Source organism: Leguminivora glycinivorella, chromosome 2 (genome assembly GCF_023078275.1).
Source record: "Leguminivora glycinivorella isolate SPB_JAAS2020 chromosome 2, LegGlyc_1.1, whole genome shotgun sequence".
Classification (NCBI taxonomy): Eukaryota; Metazoa; Arthropoda; class Insecta; order Lepidoptera; family Tortricidae; genus Leguminivora; species Leguminivora glycinivorella.
Genome location: NC_062972.1, coordinates 21,268,278 through 21,290,850, shown reverse-complemented (window position 1 = coordinate 21,290,850; position 22,573 = coordinate 21,268,278). Strand labels below are relative to the sequence as shown.

Sequence of the window (22,573 nt, the reverse complement as noted above, 5' to 3'; positions counted from 1 at the left end):
TCATCGTAATTTTAAATCAACAAAACCAATAAATAAATATTATGGGACATTTTTACATAGATTGACTGAGTCCCACGGTAAGCTTAAGAAGGCTTGTGTTACAGGTACTCAGACAATATATATAGACATATAGATATATATAGATATATAATTAAAGATCGTTATCAGCGTGCTGTATTGGTGGCAGAGTATGGTTGGCAAAAAAACAAATACACAAGTATTTAAAACATTATATACTTAACAAATTATGTAATATACACATATTTATAATTATTTATCTAAATTACATTGAATAAATAACTAAAATTTGTTCAACATATTTGGCTTCGTGCACTACTTTTGACTTGAACTGGGTACTTGAATAACAATTCTAGATAGTCTTAAATTATCTAGAGTGCATTTGATTATTTGGATTAAAATAATATGTCTACACTTCGCGTAATGTATTTTTATGACATAATTAATGTCATTTACGTACCTATATTGTTTTAAAAATATATAGTTCATCGGAAAAGACTTTGTACCGTAGAGGTGTAATCCTAAGAAGGTAAGTATTTATTTTGTAGTTAAGAACAAAGTGAATATTTAAATGTAAGTATTTGTTTTTTTTTTGCCAACCGTACCGTTTGCCACGAAAAGTGCACCTTGATAACGATCTCTATATATAATATACAAATACTTAATATACATAGAAAACATCCATGACTCAGGAACAAATATCTGTGCTCATCACACAAATAAATGCCCTTACCGGCCCTCAAAATGTGTGTTTACTTATTGGATTCAACAAAAAAGGTTTTGTTTTGATATACAAATATTTAAAAATAACCTTTATTATTTATTTTTTATGAAAACACTTAATCTAATAAGGCACTCGATTTGGAAGAAAAACGCTTTCAAGAGTATGTAGGTTTTTATATTCATTGTTTTTTTCTAGTTTCGAGTGCCCTGGGGAAAACAGCGGATTCTCTCTCATTGTAATGCATTACGTGTATAAATAAATAATAACATAACAGAGGTCCAATTGTTATTTCAGCATTATTTGACTTGTGTTTACTTTTACTTGTATTTGAAAAAGATAACAATAATGTAAATAGTTACGTTCTTGTGATTTGGTATAAATTAAAGGGGTAGTAATTTTGAACCTTAAATATACACGATTAAATCCCGTTAAAAATATTAATAATGTGTGAATGAATATTTGTAAATATGTATTGATAAAGTGTGTGCGAGTGTGCGTAACAAAAGTGTAGTAACTAAGTACATGGAATTGGATTTGTAATGACATAATATGTTATTTTGCTTTTGTTTTTATGATTTGACATTGAACTTGTTTGATTTTTGATTATATTGTAATTACGATATTATGTTATTATCTTAGTTTGTGATATTTAATATTTGTATTATTTTTGACATTTTCATGATAGTTCTAAGTTGACAACACTGACTTCGGCTTTTGTTTAATTTTATAATTTGGAACATATAATGTAATTTTGACGATCGGATGAAAAGATAAACATAATTTTGACAGGTAAAATTTATAGTGTAATTTTATCATGGAAAAAAAATCGAATCTAATCATATTATTCAATATGCAATTTTTTTAAGTAGGTAACACCAGAAATTATATTCTTAATGTTTATAAATGTTACTTTATCTAACATTTTCACCGCGGTCGCAGCACGCCGTAGCAAGTAGCCGATAGCAAGGGTTTTCCGTTATGTATCAAAAATGCTTCGAAGAGGCAATATGACGACATTAACAACTTGCATAGATTAGCCCTAAATGGGTATAATATTTTCTTATTACGAGTATACATGAATTTGCCAAAACACCTTTTTTAACCATCCCCAAATCGGGTCAGTAATGTTGCCATTACTCTTCTTCTCGATTACGCCTGTCCATCCAATGCAGTGCAATAAACCCAGCTAATGTGTTGGGAACAGCGGGATTTGGAGGGTTATACATATAATGGCGAGGGGTGGCAATAACGCTAATGATGACTTCTAGCCTAAGTGGTTTTGTTTGTTGAGCTATGTATCCTAGAGTGGCTAACTAAACTCTGGTGTTTTAGTTAGGTACAGTAGTATACCATTATGTAGGTACTACTGCAAGTATGTATATGAAAGGTAAGGTACTTAGTTTAGTTTTAAGTTATATGTAATAGGTATAAGTTTAGTCAGTTGCTCTTCCACAATTAATGTACCTAGTATAAAAGATGACATCTCACATCTCTAGCGTTTACTTAAATTAAATACTAATCTGTGCACACATGTTTAGAGTTATAGGCCAGCTCAGTACTTTAAGTAATATTGTAATTTATTTTTCTATTAATGTCTGTAACTTGTTTTGTGAGCCAAATAAAAAAATTAAAAAATAAGGCACTATCACGGTGACAGCAGTTTTTCATTTTTAATGAATCCATCTGAGTAATTCTCTAAAGCTTTTTTAATCTCTACATCTGTCCTCATAGCATTCACACCAACTTTTTCCTCCAAATTAATTTACCAAAAAACTAAACCAGTATCTCATTGTTCACAGGCGCGGGCGGCCTCCGTACCACGGAACTACGGATCATGCCGCGCGTCGTACAGCGCGGTAAAAACGTGACGATGGCTTGCCTGTACCAGTTGCGAGAGTACGGAATATACTCCGTAAAGTGGTACAAGGGCACCCACGAGTTCTACAGATATTCGCCGTTCGAGTCACCAACGACGAGAGTTCTGCCTGTCAACGGGATTAAAGTCGACGTGAGTGGATTTGTAACGGAAACTTTCCCGTTTTGACGATTTCATGAATTGCGGTGTGATTGATATTGGTTTGGATGACAAAAGCGCTCATCGTCATCATTTAAGAGCTTTTGTCGGTAAATAATTGCCAATAAACAGGACAGGGCCAGTTGTCTTTATTTTCTCGTTAGATGCATTCTTAGTCACATACCACTCACCACATTGTGATTCTATAGGCTGTCTATTGGCCTCTCTTCTTTTCAACTCTGACTTCTATGTAGATTCTAGATTTTCCTTATATTCGAACTACAACAATCAAGTGTTATTTTGCGATAAGAAACTATATCCAAATACGTGCGAGATACGAATTAAATATAAAGCGTATATTAAAACAATGGGTGATTTAATTCTAGTAGCGCCGCTTCAGGCATTTTGCACAATGTAAAACAAAAATATTTGCATGTTTTATAAAACTTAGCTATTACATTACTTACCACTGTCGTGATATATGCAAAATTTTGCTAATTTAGCGGTTAAACTCATGTGTTTTAGTCCCTCACGTGACAAATTATTATTCATTAGCGCGACAAAGAACACGAAAATGAAACCGTCAAATTAGTTTAACTTTAATACAACTGAAATAAAACTATGGAAACGGATTAAATCGCGTATAATGGATTGTTTGTTAATATTTCTTGTATGTGGGTAGATTTTGCACATTGTAATTTTTCCTCAGTCACCCGTTGACCACGAACGCTGTAAAGAGTTCGAAACATCGGGATGTATTATAAATCCATTATACGCGATTTAATCCGTTTCCATACTTTTATTTCATGAGTAACTATGGCGGTAACCGAAGACAATATTAAATACAACTGCATAAAATATAATATTGTTGCAGAGACTAAACTCAAACGAAACCCACGTAGCGCTTATGCGAGTGGGTCCGACCCTCACGGGCAACTACAGCTGTGAGGTGATCCTGAACGCGCCTTCGTACCCGCACCACACCGCCGTGGCAAGGCTGGATGTCGTGGGTAAGTCATTATGCTACGGTGTTTTACACATAAAATTATGCTTATGGTGTGGATCCAAGTCTTACGGGCAACTACAGCTGTGAGGTGATCCTGAACGCGCCTTCGTACCCGCACCACACCGCTGTGGCAAGGCTGGATGTCGTGGGTAAGTCATTATGCTACGGTGTTTTACACATAAAATTATGCTTATGGTGTGGATCCAAGTCTTACGGGCAACTACAGCTGTGAGGTGATCCTGAACGCGCCTTCGTACCCGCACCACACCGCTGTGGCAAGGCTGGATGTCGTGGGTAAGTCATTATGCTACGGTGTTTTACACATAAAATTATGCTTATGGTGTGGATCCGAGTCTTACGGGCAACTATAGCTGCGAGGTGATCCTAAACGCGCCTTCGTAGGTACCCGTACCACACCGCCGTGGCAAGGCTGGATGCTTATACGAGTAAAATTAATATATTATATCTAAAAGTCTGGTACATTTGTCGATAAATTTTATTGCGTTGATCTTACATAGGAAATTTTTGTAGAACTTATCTGACCCTACCACTGAAACATTATTAAGATTGGAAAAGTCACATTTTCTGGTCCTTCGAACCGGATGTAAATTTTCACATGAACTCCTAATTTTTTGTCCCACATTCCATATCCATATAGGGTGACAGGTTTTATTTCTCTTGCGGATCGTATTCGCATATTGCCTCAGTGTTTCCCATAGTTGGTTTAAGTTACCTATTAAATTCAATTTTGCATCCAATTTGTCATATATTTTTTTTGTCCGCGACAAAACAATGGCGGAAGGCGAGATATAATTATTGTTGACAATCAATACATTGACATTAAAAAAAGATTTGTATACAAAATACACGCACAATAACAAAGATATAAAAGCTGGTACTAAGCTCCCGGGCTATAAACAATCAGCAAGTCAAAGTGACGACATCTGTCAACTTTACACAACGAAGTAATAGGCCTACCAGTTATAATTATTCGTACGCGTTCTCGTCTTCGCAAAAGGGTTTCATTACCTGTTACTCGTACCGATAATTAAAATAATTCGAACCAAAACTGATGATTTGCTTGCATTGCGATTGCACGACAAATCATCTGATTATTCTGATTGTCGTTGGGAACATTTTCGCAAACTGTCACTTCATGATAGCACTGACCATGTATCTGTGCAGCAACTGTTTGAAAACTGGTCAAGAAGCCTTCGTCCGTTTTCCGTGATCATGATGCATGCAACTGCGTCGAAATATCGGGAGCTCGACAAAAATCAAAAAGGTAATCAGTCAATATAAGTCTAATGAAAATAATCGTGAATCATTCAAAACTCTTATTGGTCAAGAAGCGTCAAGTTGTAAGAGTAACACGAGATGTGGAGTTTGCTCTATGCCTTATCACTATTTGTTACGTCGGGATGCAAGTGTTCTGCAGGCCCCGGCCGTGCCGACCCTGCAGGCACCCCGCGCTGCCTGACGGGGCCTACGCCGCCGCGCTCCGTGGAACTGAGAATCTTCATTCTTTGAGTTACCATTCAGGTTCATACGGTGCAGTGTTGGGGACTACGAGGTCTAGTAATAGTCACATCACTGGTCAACATCAGAACTACCGTGCTGTTCTAGATATATTATGTACTTTATGTTGAATGTATGATAAACCGAAGTGAAAATGAAATGTCACTTATAAATAACAAGCAACTAATATACTAGTGTTAATAGCTCAGTGAGCGAATTACAAATTTATAGAATAAGATACCTATTCAGTTATGTTATATTTTTTTGTAACATTATTCAATAATACTTAATACATTCCTATGTATCATATATTGCTATTTACTTGCGGGAACACAAATCATAATAACTGAGCTGTGCATTAGGTAATGCGTACGTAAAAAGTCAGTAATAACTTGCTAAAACTATAAAAAACAATTTAATAAATTCCGAATGTCACTGGCACTCTAATTTCAAGACATTTCAGTACAAAGAAGCATTTTCCTTTGCCATTGTACGAAATAACTACTCTTTGTTTTGTACACGAGTTGCTCAAGAAAGAAACAGGGTTGTCACATTCATATGTTATTACATTTTGGACGGAATGAATGTCTGGAATTTTTATTAATATGTATTAATATCTACTGTACCCAGAATAGACGTAACACGAGATACTTTTTCACAATATCAAGCTGACAGGGTTCCTGACAGATATTTTTTATGTGAACACTACAATAGCATAAATATGGGTACAAACCGCTGAGTGGCTTTCATAGAATTCGATTGTGTCGCTGCCGGTACGAAGCTGACACGACGTTTCGTCTTATATTTATCAGATTGCGCCGACCGAGATGAACTAGATATTCTATGTTTTACTACAGGTTGTAATATTATCGGAATAAACGCCTGGTTACACTTATACACTCTGTTTATCGGTCTTGGACGGTTAAAGGTTCGTCTAAAAGCTTTTTTATAGATTTTAACACTGAATGTTTGAATGACTTAATTCACTGTGTGTATTACCTACTTACATTAATAGCTATATTATTCAATCATATGTATAAACGCAACCTAGCGTGTCAATTAAAACTTTCTAGCATTTTGTAGTTTCGGCTCTGCGTTAGTAATAATATTTTTTGTCAATAGCAGAAAATACCAAAAAAAATTAGGTTAGTCACCAGCCCTGGTACCTATTTACTCACTAAAAAAAGAAAAGAATTAAAAACAAAGCCACCCAGCCCTGAAACTCTTTTCTCAAAGCTTTCCTGCCATAATGTTACCTTTACCTCAACTCATAATTGCTTTCTCCTACATATTTACAACAAATATACCTACTTACCTAGTATACATATACTGAAACTGATGATAGATAAATTGTATTATTGCCCGGAAACCAAAGGCTACGTAAAGTTGTTTTTATTGTATTTCTAAATATGTAAAGTGTACCTTTTCACTAAGTTTCAAGGTCCTAACTCAAACTAATATTTGATACTTAGTGACTTTTAGCAAAGCCTTTAGTAAGTCAGTGCAACCCGATGTACCAACGCGATAGACCTCGTCATGCAACCGTTCAATTTATTCTTAATGTTTAAAAAAAACGTCTAAATTGCTTTGCCTTCGTCTAAATGCTTAATTATTAATGCTACAACACGCGCTTAGCGGTGAAATTGCACAATGCCACGAATTCGTAACATGAAAAATGTTACGTTAAAATTTCATATAGGTAGGTCCTACGTGAAGGCTTTTATCATAATTTAATTTTTGCGTCCTGTCATGCTTGCTTTCACTGAACGCTTTAAAAAATAGTTAAAATTACTTTTTTAAACAATACAAATATTTATTTTGGTTTTTAAGACTCGCGGGACAAGACAACCCCGTGTGGTAACGGGTTAATAATTTCACTTCCCCCTTTCTCCCGTGGGTGTCGTACAATAAAAGTTGACTTTGAGATATGGGTTCAATTGTGTTGTGAGCAATGGACTAGCAATATCTCACTGCAATATTGTTATTTCGTTTACTTTCAACCCCTTGCAAGAGGCTCTGAAAATTAAGCAGTTTCATGTGTTCTGCCCACCCATTTTAGTAATACAGTCGTGAGTTTATGTGTGTATTTATATTGTACTATCGCTGATTTTATCATTTTTCTCGCAGGAGCAGGCGGTCTCCGCGCAACAGAGCTTCGAATATCTCCCCCAGTGGTCCAGCGGGGAGCAGACGCGACATTCGCCTGCCTGTACGAGCTAACTGACGCCCCACTCTACTCAGTCAAGTGGTACCGGGGGCGTCAAGAGTTCTACTGCTACTCTCCCACTGAAACACCTTCGACGAAGATATTCCCATTTGCTGGAATTAATGTCGATGTAAGTATTATCACCAGTTAAGCTAACATCTAATAGCCCATTGCGTTTATTTACTAAATGAAAGTAGTGGAACCCTCCTTGGAACTTGTACACTCTTTTTGCTGTGTACTTAACACAGCAAAAGGGAGTGTACAAGCTTCTAATGGGTTGGCAACGCGCATGTGACACTCCTTGAGTTGCAGGCGTTCATAGGTTACGGTGACCGCTTTCCATCAGGCGGACCGTATGCTTGTTTGCCACCGGCGTAGTATATAAAAAAAAAAACAGAGTTCGTATCACGGTAATAAAATGAGAGAGTCAATAAGTTACAGATACAATATTTATATTCACATTTTCGATTTCTTTCAACCCCTTTTTGCCAAGAGTGGCACTGAAACTTGAGTAGTTTCATGTGCTCTGCTTACCCCTTCATGGGATACAGGCGTGATAGTATGTATGTATGTATGTATTTATATTCACAAAGGACAACAGGCACTTTCGTATGGGGAGTCCAATGGATGTATACTCTTGAGACATAATCTCGGTTGAAAGCTCTTAATTGAAGTATTAATTCGTTGTATGGCATCAACCTTCAACAACTTAGACGACCCTTATCAATTGTAGATTGTACGTGTAGTAACCCATATTTATTGGTTCCATGGTTCAGATATTATATATAATTTTTGATAACAGGCGTTCATAAAAAGCCAGAAGGAGTCAATAAGTTAGGTTGGCTCCTTCTGGGTTTTAACTTAACCCACAAAGATGAACAGATGAGTTAAGGTCAAAGAAAACCATTGGGTGAGAACAGCGTAAGACAGAGCCTTGGTGAATGGCCTGAATCCAGCACTGAATCTATTTCGGCTGATTGCGATGATGCCATCATAATGAAGTCGCTCACTGCCATGATATCGACTGTATTGACATAGTATAGTAGAAGTAGAAAAGAAAAAGAATCATTTCAAAGGACAGAAAGATAGCGAAGAGTTTGCATCTGTCTTGCAGATGCAATAAAGGAGACAAGACCTGAATAAAAATCTCAGAAGATACGCAAATTCGGTGTAATTCTCGACTTCAAGAACTCAACAGGTGAAATATTTGAGATCGTAAAGAAGCAATTTTAAAAGGATGAAATTGTTTGATATGAGGTTATTTTTCTGTCCCTTTTGGTTGCTCCATATTTTTGCTACAAGGGATCGCATCAGTTATTCACGAATTCCGCGATATCCTGCATGTTATAAATTGTTAGTTCAAGTTCAAGTAAATAATAGCACTTAACTTATTTTTTAGGCATCTACTACAACAAATTAAGTAGGGCCTTGAAAAAAATATTGTTTTGTTTTGAATTTAATAAAAAAAACAAACGTTTATAATATGGTTCTAATAATCGGTATGAAAACGTAGATATTCTCAATTAGATTACTATGTACCTTCTCAATGTAGCCGTTCAATGATATAATTATATCATTTACATTAATACCTTCAATGTATTTAACGTTAAATCCACTTCAGTTCAACACAGGCTTTATCTTCAGGGAAATCGTCCGTCCCTCAAACCGGGATATATTATCCATTTATCACTTGGATTATTATAAACAATAATTTCAGCAATCCTAGTTGAAATCCTCGATCCCGTGGAACAAACGAATACAATGAAAGTAAGGAATATAATAAAATAGAAATTATTTATTCGTAACATAAAAATATGAATCATATGATACACAAAAAAATACATCGTACAATACAAAAGAAAGGAGGAAAAAAGGGAATATATTAATAAGAATGATTATTTAGTTCCGAGACACAAAACACCAATTTCGATATAAACGTCATGAATCGTCATTCATTGTATTGAAAAACAGAATAATGAACAATTATTATATGTATATTAAACACATTTTCTGTAACATTTTTGCTAAGTATGTAAATCTTAAAACCGAAATTGGTGGCAGGAAATGGGTAGGAGATGTGGGCAAATAAAATAGTTGACGACTTCGTTATCTGTTTTACAGGATTGCCATCTCCCCACGTCTCAAAGTAGCCCATGCCTCACTAATTGATCAAAGTCCGGACGATTCTGAACGTGCGCGTATCCTTGCGGTTTCAGCTCCCGAGTCGGGTCACTGGCTGCAAGCTCTCCCATCGCGAGCGATTGGTACTATTCTGGATCCAAGCAGCTTAAGGATAGCAATATGCTTGAGGCTTGGGTCCAGAATATGTGTTCCGCATACCTGCGTCTGCGGCAAGGACGTGGACCGGCTGGGCCGACACGGCCTCTCATGTTCCCGAAGCGCCGGCCGAATTTTCCGCCACGGCACAATCAACGATTTGGTCCGTCGCGCGCTTGCCACCGTCTCTGTGCCTGCGATGTTGGAACCCGTGGGCATGACGAGGGACGACGGCAGGCGGCCCGACGGAGCAACGTTGGTTCCGTGGAAACTCGGAAGGACCCTGGTGTGGGACGCAACGTGTGTCGACACATTTGCTCAGTCCCACATTCAGGGGACCCGCATTCAGTCCGGAGCCGCGGCTGACCAGGCCCAAATACTCAAGCGCCGCAAATACTCGTCGTTGCTCAACAACTACGAGTTTGCGGCGCTCGCAGTTGAGACTTTGGGTCCCTGGTCAGACGATATGAAAAAATTCATGGGGGCACTGTCGGCACGGTTGGTCGACACCACAGGGGACCCCAGGGCTGGCGCGTACCTCTGTCAACGCATCTCGCTGGCGATACAAAGAGGAAACGCCGCCAGCGTCATGGGGTCCATGCCGCAGTCCGACCTATTAGAAGGGGTTTTCTTTTTATAACAGGGGTATTTTTGTCGGTAAGTTTTAGGTTGTTATTTAGTTTTATTTATAGGTTTAATTTTATTCATAGGTTTAGTTTAGTTTTCATGTTATTGTTTTAGGTCTTACTAGTTTAATGATTAAATGATTGATATGACATAAAAAAAAATGATTCTAAGTATGTAATAAAATACTGAACTTTTTAGTATCTGCTAATCATAAAATATCAAAAAATTTTGTATAATGAATTTAAATAACAGTGGGAACTTTCATTACTTAATTATGACTTTTCTGCTATATCGACTGAAGAATTATTGTTTAGACCAAAATAGCAAATAGAAATATCATTCACCATTACCTTTTTATTTCCATTCGCACACCATTTATATTTCCTTTCGAATCAAATCAATCGTTTCTATAGGTACCTACTAATACAAATTCCAAGTTAATAAATAATATATAACTTTAAGTGTAACAAAGGCTTGTACGCTTCGACGCTTCTAAACCTGTACACCGCAACACCCTGTACGTAGCTGTTTGTTATCTTTACGTCCCTTTCCTGAAAACACAAGCCTATTTAAATACCAAAATCAGCATCCTCGGAACCACCTCTGAAGGCTTAATTTGCTACAGAAATTTAGCTTGTTAATTTTATTTAAAAGCCTTGAAGTTATTTTTAATTGTGTTTCGATGTTACTTATTTTTTCAAGTCATATTTTATTTTGACAAGTTTTATTTCGATGTTACTTATATAAACAATTAAATCTGCTCTTTGTGGCTCTGATGGCCAGTTTTATGGATTCTATCATTTTAATTACCTACATTAAAATAAATTTGTACTTAATAAATAATTATTTGCGCGAGGAATCCTTAAGCCGCAGTGTCCGTTTTAGATACATAAAGTGTTGTTAAAAAAACACACTTAACCCTACAAAGTTATGGTTTATTGAATCCTGTCAAATTCTGATGATTGATTTTTGTTATGAGACTAATGATGGTTTATATCAGTGATGTTACTTTGAACATTGGTCCCAATTATGATAAAAGAAATAATGCCTACTGGATCGGGCATTTTATTACCTTTGACAACAAAAGAGGTGCTGAACCATTTATTCCTTTGTCTAATTCAGTTGGATATTTAATACTAATCTCAGCTATAAAAAACGAGAGCAAAGGGGAGCTCATTGAGTTATTATTACAGAAACACTGTGAAATAAGAGCACGCCGCGATAAAGGGTTGAAATTTATGTACAGACGCCGGGACCGAGACAGGGAAAGATGGACTTGTTCTAAGGAAAAATGTACCCTTGCTACAGCATGTGAAAATTGCCTGAATATGCCCGGAAATGCGGTAGAGATTTTTTCCGAGAATTATTAAATGTCTACCTTGATGCTGAGTTTGATAGAAGATGCTTTCTCGTTGTTATTGCGAAACGAGTGCTCGTTTAGGGTAATTTGAATTTTAATTTGGGTACCGGATTTTAACTGCGTGGAGCAATAAATTTGTAAGATATCGTAGATTTTTATATCTTACAACGAGGGTATAAAATCTTATACGTAAGGTCAACGGGGATATTTGCGTATGGTGGAGTAAATGCGACTTTGTGCGATATCTAATAATATATTTTTAAAAGGCGCAATTAATCTACCAGACGCAAATTCCCCTGTTGACGTTAGGTTAGCCAAAAAGTAACTACAATTTTAATGATCCTTTGATTTTTGTCCAATCAAAATAATATTCTACCGTCATTTTACACGGGTTTCGTATTAATGATTGTCACTTCAGAAGGTCTGTTTCTGAGCCTTCCAAAACAAAAGTATCATTTGATAAATCAAGGAAGGAAATGTTTGAGGATCCATTTAACTTACTTTAATTTTTTTTTTAAACAGCCTGTGTTAATTATAATATTAGTCTAAGCATAGTAATCAATACAAAAATATCAATTCCAAAATACTGAATGACGCTTTGAATGAATAAATTAATTTGGCATGCTTACCTGGTATATAAGCGTTATAATAATATGATGAGGGTTAAAAGTACAGGCCCCGTAGCCGAATGGCATTTCTCCGACGCGAAACGAAAGCGAAACGCCAGGAAAGGTAGTCTGGCTCTGTCGCGCCAATACGCAAGAGCGATAGAGATAGATATCTACGAGCGTTTCGTTTCGTGAGCGTTTCGTGAGCGTTTGTGCGCATTCGGCTACGTACCCTGAATTACTAAGGCAGAAAATCATCTACTTTATCTTCTTCTTCTTTCTCCTAGACCGTTAGTCCCATTTACTTGGGGTCGGCCCTCCTCGTCCGCAATCTCCAATGAGCACGATTTTGTGCGGCGTTTGTGTCAATTTGAGCTTCTTTAAGGTCTCTTTCGACCGTCGTCAGCCAAGTGGTGGGTGTGGTCTGCCATTTCCACGTGGTCGGTTTATAGGCAGGTTCAAAGTCAACCTCACCGGGTGGTCTTCTTCGCGTCTTTGGACGTGGCCGTACCATCTAAGGCGCTTTTCTTTGACCTTGTCGATTATTGGTGCAACTCTAAAACTTCCCCTAACGTATTCGTTCCGGACCTTATCTAGTAGTGTCACACCCGCTGACCATCGCAACATACGCATTTCGGTAGTGTGTAACTTGTTAAGGTGGCATTTGTTTGCAGCCCAGCACTCTGATCCATACAAAACCGCGGGCCTAATTGCTGTTTTGTATAGTATTCCTTTGGTCTTGAGCGGCATTTTCTTATCGCACATGAGGCCGGTAAGTTGTCTCCATTTCATCCAGCCTGTAGTGGTTCGGTGAGTGATATCGCTATCTATTTTGCCATCGCTGGACACCATCGAGCCTAAATATTTGAATTCCGACACTCTGGGTATTGGCGTGTCTCCTATCGTGATTTTGATAGTTTCAGGGTTACTTAAACCATCGAAGATACTGGACATATGTTCGGTTTTCTTTCTACTTATCTTAACACTTTCGAAACCGGGCTCTACGCGGCGCTACGACATTTTCGCTACATACGGGAAAACCCATGTAATCGGCTACGCTTCTACGAGCGGTGTACCCGACAGTCGGGTTCTTGGTAGCGAAAGTGTTAAGACCGTTGGTTTCAAGCGCTTCTACCCAGGTGTTTAAGTTTTGTTGTAGCTGATCGACGTTGTCCGAGATTAGAACCACATCATCTGCGTAAAGTAAGTTCCACGGTAGCGGCTTTTGACAATGTTTTGTCAAGTAATCTATAGTGGTGTTAAAAAGTACTGGGCTCAGTGTGGACCCTTGATGAACCCCTACTTCTATTTCAAACCTGTCGCCTTTACCTGCTGGGCAAACAATTTGGGTGGTAATTGCGTCATACATGTCTTGTATCAAATATATGTAGAACTCTGGTACTTTTTGCTGCCTGAGCGATTCCCATATAAGATCTCGGGGGATCTAAGAAAATCATCTACTTTATCTAATATAAAATAATATACTATCGACGTACCATCTAATATAAAATCTTATTAACATTGCAGGGCTGCGACGAAAATCCATATGAATTTCTTTATCTTTCTCTTACCTTATAATACGTAATACGAGTAAGTACCTATGTACGTATGCATAGTTCGAAAACAGAACTACGAACAGTTTCGTTGTCTATTAAATAAACTAAGTAGCCCCAGATATTTTTTTGTCCAAACTGGTTTGTCGTAATGGGTCCCATCCCAAGGAATGTTCCTTTCTATTTAATAATGAAAGAATCTTCAATATTTTTTTTTGTTCTCAGCTTTCGCGCTCCAACCAGAGCCAAGTGGTCCTGACACGAGTAAGCTTCGGGCTATCGGGGAACTTCAGTTGCGAGGTGACTGCCGACGCGCCCTCCTTCGCCACCTCCATCGTCTCCAATATTATGGAAGTCGTTGGTAAAGAATATTTGATTTCTTTAAATAGTTGTCTATTTTATCCGAATTTGTGGAAAAGTGCAAGCGACAGAGTTGAGTGGGGGAAAAGAGGGGAGGCCTGTTCGACCCAGCAGTGGGACACTAAAGTTGTCTAGTAGAGATAGCGATCGTTAGGGATAAGAGCCTGTTGTCTACTATAGTTAAAGTTATGCTAAATTGATCTTATGATCTTCGTTATATTGATTATTTCTATAAACTTTATCGTAAACATAATTTGTTAACAAACATCATTATGACATTTATGTGATAATTTATATTGACCTAATCCTTCGAATGCCTTTTATAATGAATAGTCTATAGCTTTATTTAAATGAGAAAATTTGTATTATCAATAATTCGATTTAAGTTTTTCCATTTAAATTCAGACAAATTATAACCTTATAAGATTGGAAAGAGAATCTTTCTTGAATAATCCTCTCATTAAATACTAAAATAAATAAAAGAATAAATATTGGGGACACCTTACACAGATCAACTTAGCAAAGCTTGTACTATGGGTGCTAAGCGACGATATAGATACTTAAACTGATAAATAACACCATGACTCAGGAAAAAATATCTGTGTGCTCATCACACATATAAATTCCCTTACCGGGATTCGAACCCAGGACCGCGACTTAGCAGTCAGGGTCACTACCGACTACACCTGTATTTCCCATGTCCTCCAAAATAGCACCGAGGTGTAAGACGGGGGGGTTGTTTAGTGGGTAAACTTGGGTAAAGGAGTCCCACATAACCACTCGGGTTCATCCCCGTACCCGAGGGGTATGCGTAACAGCATTTTTCCCCTCCAGAAAAAAAAAGGGTCACTACCGACTGAGCCCGACCGCTCGTCAACTACTTACTTACTCAAATAATTACTGTTTTAATAAAAAAATCTTCCAAACAGTGTGGCCAGCATCGCCGCCAACAATCCACACAAGTCAGCACTACTACATGCCGGGCGACGTACTGCGCGCCAACTGCTCATCGGGACCCAGCCGGCCGCCCTCCGAACTGGCCTTCTTCCTCAATGATCAGCCAGTAAGTAATAGTACATTGTGTATTAAGGGCCGAAAGTCTGTTTGAAGTAATGACATTTCGAACATTCGTCCGCCATCTTGTCATTTTTGACAGGTCGTGGAAGGCCCCACCCAGGTATTCACTTTACCGCTCTAGAGCGGTAAATTAGCTCATTACGTATAAGTATGCATGTAATATCACCGTTTACGAGTGAGTGTGATGAAAACTGTATAATACAGCATTTTCCCATTCGTTTTCTCAGTATTAGGTTGAGACTAGGTAGTGAATCTTATCGAGTTCTGAATAGTTATTCACTTCTAAAACGTCGGTCTGAACTCACCTTCCTCCTCCTTCCTACATGGAAAAGAAGTCTTTCCTATGCGTTTTCCAGAATAAGATTAGATAAGGACTACTCAATCTTAGGGTTCCGTACTTTAAAATGAAAACCCTCGATGCTTCCCTTTCACTAAATAATACGATAACTAAACGTAACTAGTGATTATTCGGTTAATGTGATATTGCTACTGCGATAACTAAACGTAACTAGTGATTATTCGGTTAATGTGATTAAAGAATTCAATCCATTATCGTAGTCAGGGGGGTTGAGAGAGAGGGACGGAGCTATGTAACTGCTATAGACGTGTCCCTTTCTCTCAACCTAAACTGAACGTCTTTAGTACATCATGGTAACCCCCCAGATGTTATTCGTAATATTCAAATTATGTCTAGAACACGCGAATTGTAAGAAATCTGTAAAATGGCATTTTCTCCTAATGGATTTTGAAAGCAACAAAATTTTAAATGAAAAGATAAAAAATGTAGCTGGTTAAAATGTAGCAAGGAAGGTATTTTAATTAGTGCAACTAACGTTAACGCCGTGGCTTGCGTGGGCGACGGTCGCGCGACTGCGATGCGACGCATACGAAATCAAACCTTATCGATATGGAAGTATGAGACGCGACGGCGACGGTCGCGCGACCGTCGCCCACGCAAGACACGGCGTAACACTTTGAAATCTTAATAATAATAAAATGGTTAATGAAGCAAGTCACAAATTTTATTTAAAAACACATAGTCTTTTTATGCAGTTTCAGAGACTAAACAGCTAAATTAAACAAGCTGAAAGCAAGCTAAACATTTTGTCAGTAAAAACGAGTATACATGCAAATGCCCCACATTTTATCATTCTATGAATATTTATCGCGTACGTAACAACATCCTAGCAGGGTTTTCAGATCTCATTAATAAAATTGTGGAAAACATTCCTATTTTACACTTTAAAAAAATGTGTTTTAAACGGAAACGTGCTGTCAATAATGTGTTAAAATTTATTCAACTTTAAGAGAGTCTAATTTAACTTTATGTTCTAATATCAAATTTAAGAATAACATTGGAGCGGATAACATCTGTGTTTTGCAACTTAAAATAGTAGAAATCAAATGATAACGCCACTTTCTTCATAACTATTACCTTGATGGAAACGATTAAACATAGCTAGCAATAATTTTGTATGAAAAATGTTTATTTCCATTTTATTTAAAATCTCGTAACGATTCAAAATTCCTGTAATATCTAGAAAAGTCAGGAAAGTGGTAACCCTAAATTTGAGAGCAAAACGCCTCCACAATCTCCATTTCTGGCGTTAATCGCGTAAAAGTAGACAAGGGAATTTAATTAAGAACATTAAATTTGGAAATGATGTTCTACTTCAGTCAATGTTTGGAGTCGAGGCTTTGATTAATTCAACGCAATTGTCGGTGAATTTGTTCGGTTCCGGTTCATTTTTTATATAAATACTTACCTATATTAGAAGTAGATGGCGTAATTTCAAAGTTACATATTTGGGCAAATTTTTTTTTTGTTGTATGGTACCAAATTTGGCATGTCCTACCTCTTCTGACAAATATTGCACAAATTTTATATCACTTTTTTACAGGCGTTTGATATTTATGCATAAATAAATAAATTGTCTTTCAGAAATTATTAGTTTTTAATGAATATTAGTCATATTTTTAATAAAAACTTCTGTTTGAAGTCAACAAAAGTGTTGTTTTTCCCATGTCCTACCATGAAGTACTTATGTTTCATATGCGTTAAAATATTATTTTTGTATCATAATAATATGTTTTTATTTACTTAAATGTTTCTTTGTACATTAATTTCTAATTTAAATAACGCTTTATCTATCATAAATAGTTTTAGAATACTAAAAAATCATTTCAAACATAAACCACAAAAAGTGGCTCTGTGGAAAATCCTACTGAGTTACGGAGAAATTTCGTCAATATTTACTTATTTTACTACTAAAGTGGTAGATTATTTTTTATTCTGGCAACATTATAATGTCTTGCCGTGTACGCCATATTGGTTATTTGTTGTCAGTCGCACGCCACAACTCGTGAAGGAAGGATTTGTTCGAGCGTGTTTTAGAGGTCCGTTTCTGAGTTCCACATAGTGACTACGTTTTCGAAGGTATGTTGTATATTTTATTAAGAAACTACCTGTTCATATTACTAGTTAGTTTATCTATTTTAATAATATGTAACGTTTATGGGAAGAGTTTGTATAATTTAATTTACAACCAGAATTTTGTTTCTCAAAGGCGTAACCGTTACGTTCCATTGAGAAATATTGTTTCTCAGTGGATTAAAAAGTAACTCAGTGGAGCGATAAAGCCGCGTTATAAGTACACATTTATATTTTCACATCATATACATGAAAAAAAAATGTATCGTAACTTTTTTATATTGAAGTTTAATTATTTTCATGAATGTGATGCAATATACAAAGAAAACAAATTACTAAATTAAGGGCCTCAATTTTCATACGTGAGGCTTAAAATGAGTCCAAAAAGTAAATATTTTGAAGACATTGAATATGTACACTTTTTCTGAAAAAGGCTCAGTTAATTTTTTTTTTTTATTTGAGATATTAACATCCACGTAAAAACAGTTTGCTTAATTGTTTGACGTAGTTAAATTAGCTCCATGTTAATCGCACCCTTAGTTTTATGTTACGTTCCACTGAGAAATTGTCCTAGCAATTTCTTAGATGTAAATTTAAATTTTTATAAGATTTTGTTAGCCTTACCTACCTGTGAGTATGTTATTATATAAATCTAACATCTTCTTTACATTTAATAGGAGTTTATAGTTAATTTTTCTACAGATTTTTATGTTTTTACGAAAAAGTTTTAAAGTTTTTTAACCACAATGTCACTCAGTGGATATGTAAAAGTGATTTTTAGAGGGTTCTTTTGTGTTTATTGTACTGTTTTTTTTTAAATTTAAGTTCATTTTGTTAAGATTTCTAATATTAATAAAAGATTTCACATATATATGTCTTTTTTTGTTATTTTTATACATTAGTAAGTTTGTAACTCAGTGGATCACCCAGCTCTAGAAACACCGATTAAAGTTAATTTTTTTCTCAGTTCTTACAAAAATGCTATTAATTTCATTGAATTTTATGTAGATGAATGACTAATGAACACGAAAAAACAATCGTTATCATTCAAACTAACAACATTTATAAAAACACAAGTTTTTCAAAACGCTACAACAAAATAAAAATCCGCCCATTTCAGAACATAAAACTATAAATTTAACACGTTTTAAGTGCAATAATAGTACTAGACAGGAAGAATGATTATTAAATTACTACGTTACATACATAATGCATAATTATTCCGACAGCTTCTATTTTATTTTAATTTTTTGCCGAACCATGTCGCACTCGATGTTCGTGTTCGAAACACGAATCTAGTTTATTGTTAACTAGTGTTCATCCTAGGTATATCTATTGAAGACCAATAGGTTAAGGATGAAAAACTGGCATACCTTCGGAGGTGTAAGAAGCGTATATATATACAGAAGTTACATTCTGTAGACGGACTTCCCAGATAGACGTTCTTTCCGACACTGACCTTACCTCAAAAAAGTCATAAATAGTAGATGCTGGGCTATTGTTAATAATACCGTTATTTAATAATTAATACTTTTTCTTTAAAATTATACACGGTACTTATGTAACAAATGTATGTACACATCATTTACTTTCATTTAGTTCAATGCTTTATGTATGTCTGTGCGGTTTTCCGTTCCTGCTGCCCGGTAAACATTATTAATAAAGTGGCCCAAGCGCCAGACCGGAACAGCCGCTGCTAATGGAGAAAATAAATTATTTCGTCGACTGTCCGCCTCTGAAAAGTGAGGCCTATTATAAAGTTTTTGATGAAATGGATTCTTAAGGAGAGATCAAAGTCTTTATGCATTTTGCTTTAAGTAGAAGTTCTTTGATTGTGTAAGATGTGTAAGTAGGTATCTGAAGTTAAAATTATGCCACGAATTTCACAACTGTATGACGCCATTATTAAGATGTGTTTTATGGTACCTTACATAAGAAATTGAAACTTTTACTCATTTTATCTTCGTACTTTATGTTTGGTGTACGGGGACGTTATTGTATTTGTCAATTTTGCAGTACGGTCAGCCAAGAAAGTGGTTTACCACTTTTCGGCTCTATTTGAAACACATAAGCTTGCACATCTTACAGGTCTTATCTGGTCGGTCTTATTCGTTTCGTGTAGCAAGAATATAAAAGTGAGTACTAACCGAAAAAGACAATTTAAAAAACATACTTAGATACGAGTACGTATATGTACCTATATGATTTGAAGTCTACATATTATCATGTATAATCATGCAGAAAGGTATCACAAGGAATTAAATACCTACCGCCATTCATATCAGCGTTATAAACCACATGACGACGTGGCGACATGAATGACCGTGGTTAAATTCTACCGCTCCACCATGCCGCGGTTAGCGTTATTACATAAACCAAAAGCTTTCAGAAATACAGTGGTTGAATCAACTTTTTTAAACTAACCATTTAATTCATGAATACAGTTCATAACATCCTAAATTTGATCTCTTACTCTAGTGTAAGAGATAGGTATATGATAAGATTTTTTTTTGACCGTTTTAATTTATTGTTTTTTTAATATGTTTATGATTAATTTAGACTTAGTTTTTTAAGATTATTTTAATTCCTTATTTATTGTATTATTTTTTTATTTTATTTTGACATGTGTTCTTTTTGACATTAAAGTTTTTGAATTGAATTGAATTGAATTGAAATATGAACGAATGTCATTCAACAACTACATACTACTAATATCACTCTGATTGAGCACTACTCGTATGTTATAATTATCTTGATAATAAATGCTTAATTCAATTTAGGAAACTTGCTTTTACCTAAATACTTATTTTTACTGGGTAATGATAGTTGAGTAAAATGTAATACCTAAAATTACGTTTAACAAAAGCTTTCATTAGGGAAGTTGTTTAATGATGAACTAATTAAGTGGACTGTAATTCAATAAAATATCTTTAAAGGGAAAATGACAATGATAATTCGAAATTTAGGGCTTTCAATCAATAACTTACTGGGGAAAAAACAGTGCATATGTCACATTTTAGAATGAGGTCCCAGTGGATTCCTGCTCGCTTACCAACCAGCTGCAAGGCGCACGTGCGGGCCCGGCTTACCGTCTCCTTGACCCCAGAACTGTTCTTGGAGCAGAGCTTTCTTCCTGTCCACTTTGATAATGTGACTAGCACTGAGTTTAAACTTGATTTTAACTATGAATGCTGGGAAAATGTGACTTGAACTATTTAATTGGCAATTTTAATGCAGCGACGCGTTCTCAAGCTAGATCGAGAGAGAAAGTAATGGCTACCGGAAATGATTAGTGAAGGGCTAAACACACCGGAAGCTAAAGACAAAATAGTGTTGTTACTTTACAAAACCGATATCCATACGAAAGTTGAACAGTAGTATTACATTGGTATTGATAAACAAATCTAGGTATTAAATCTAAAACAATGCCAGTAGTTCAAAGTAGACAATAAAACTTGTATACTTAAAACATGATATTGTAAACGAGGTAGAATTTCCTTTTGCGCCACAATAGGGGTATTAGTGCACTCCTGCGTTGTTCCCGATATGGAGCGCTAAGCTTGCACAATCTGCTTACTTTTTGTTCTGTTACACAGTGTTTTAACACGTTCGCTGGGCGTTGGTTTACTGCTTGTTGTTATAAATAAACATTATGTTAAGTTTCACACGATAAAGTATACTTTGAATTTAATTTAAAAATAAATTTTCAATTCTTTTTTCATTTATTTTCTTGAATTTATTATATAACATAAAACTCAATATTCATAATTTTATTAAGGAAAAAACGACGAATACCTCCTACTCACGGACAGATAACCTTAGTTCCAATAAATAGTATAGTGGTATTTATTCGAACTAAGCTATGAAAACAGATTGCTGAAAAAATATTTATTTATTTATACAGTTATACTATCGGCATTTCTAGCGTGTTTTAGTTACTTAAACAAACACGTTAGGCGGCAATCGATGAAGCGAAAACACAATGTATACCTTAACAAAACCAGGATTAAGGATGGATCACAGCACTTAATACTTACCAGACTATTCAGAGAAAAAGATATTTTATATTTATATATAGGATAGGAAGTATCTCAACAAAAAGACGCGATATGAACATAGAAAATAGATAACAAGAGTAGGGATAAGGTAATTTGTAAAATTCCGACATTTTTGATGCCCGTATGCCAACTAAGTACCTAATGAATAAGCCAATAGTACCTATTCAACCCTTTGTGTTCTCTATTATAAAGAAAGCAAAAGTTTATCGGTATGATACCGTGTCATTAAGTTTTCCTTACTTCCATGAAATAAAACTATGGAAACGGATTATACGGCGTACCAATAGTAAATTGACACTACATCAGTGTCCATAGTTTTATTTCATGCATGAGTAACATTACTGTCGTTCTATACAAAGAAAATATTTTTTCTTACTTCCACCTTCTCCTCACCAGATAACCCCGGGCTCGTACCAAGTGCAGCCAGCTCCCGAGGGCCTGTTCCGGGCAGAGCTGAACGTCCAGATCCAGCTATGGCCAGCTCACTATGAGAGAGGGGCCCCCATCCTGAGATGCGAGGCGAAGGCGGGAGGAGACCTCTACAGGGACGATTCAACAATTGCTCTTTACTCTGCCAATGGAGATCCAAAAATTGAACGAGGTAAATGTAAATAAAATGTGACTCTTGGGGCAAGTATGATTTGGGCCATTTTTTTTTCAAAGTTGTCCACCCTACTTTTTTTTGGATTTGGAATTTTTTATGTGGTTTCCACTCAGAATCGCGAGCTCTTTGAAT

General features: G+C 36.1%; 1 protein-coding gene across 1 annotated transcript in view; it reads left to right on the top strand.

The window, feature by feature from the left end:
* The window catches only part of LOC125241352, an 83,864-nt gene that overhangs the window by 56,221 nt on the left and 5,070 nt on the right, over positions 1-22,573 (top strand). Inside the window, exons 2-7 of the mRNA XM_048149779.1 lie at positions 2,542-2,750; positions 3,631-3,766; positions 7,408-7,616; positions 14,137-14,272; positions 15,201-15,334; positions 22,234-22,438. Of these exons, the coding sequence (XP_048005736.1) occupies positions 2,542-2,750; positions 3,631-3,766; positions 7,408-7,616; positions 14,137-14,272; positions 15,201-15,334; positions 22,234-22,438 (1,029 nt within the window). The remainder of the gene's footprint in view (positions 1-2,541; positions 2,751-3,630; positions 3,767-7,407; positions 7,617-14,136; positions 14,273-15,200; positions 15,335-22,233; positions 22,439-22,573) is intronic.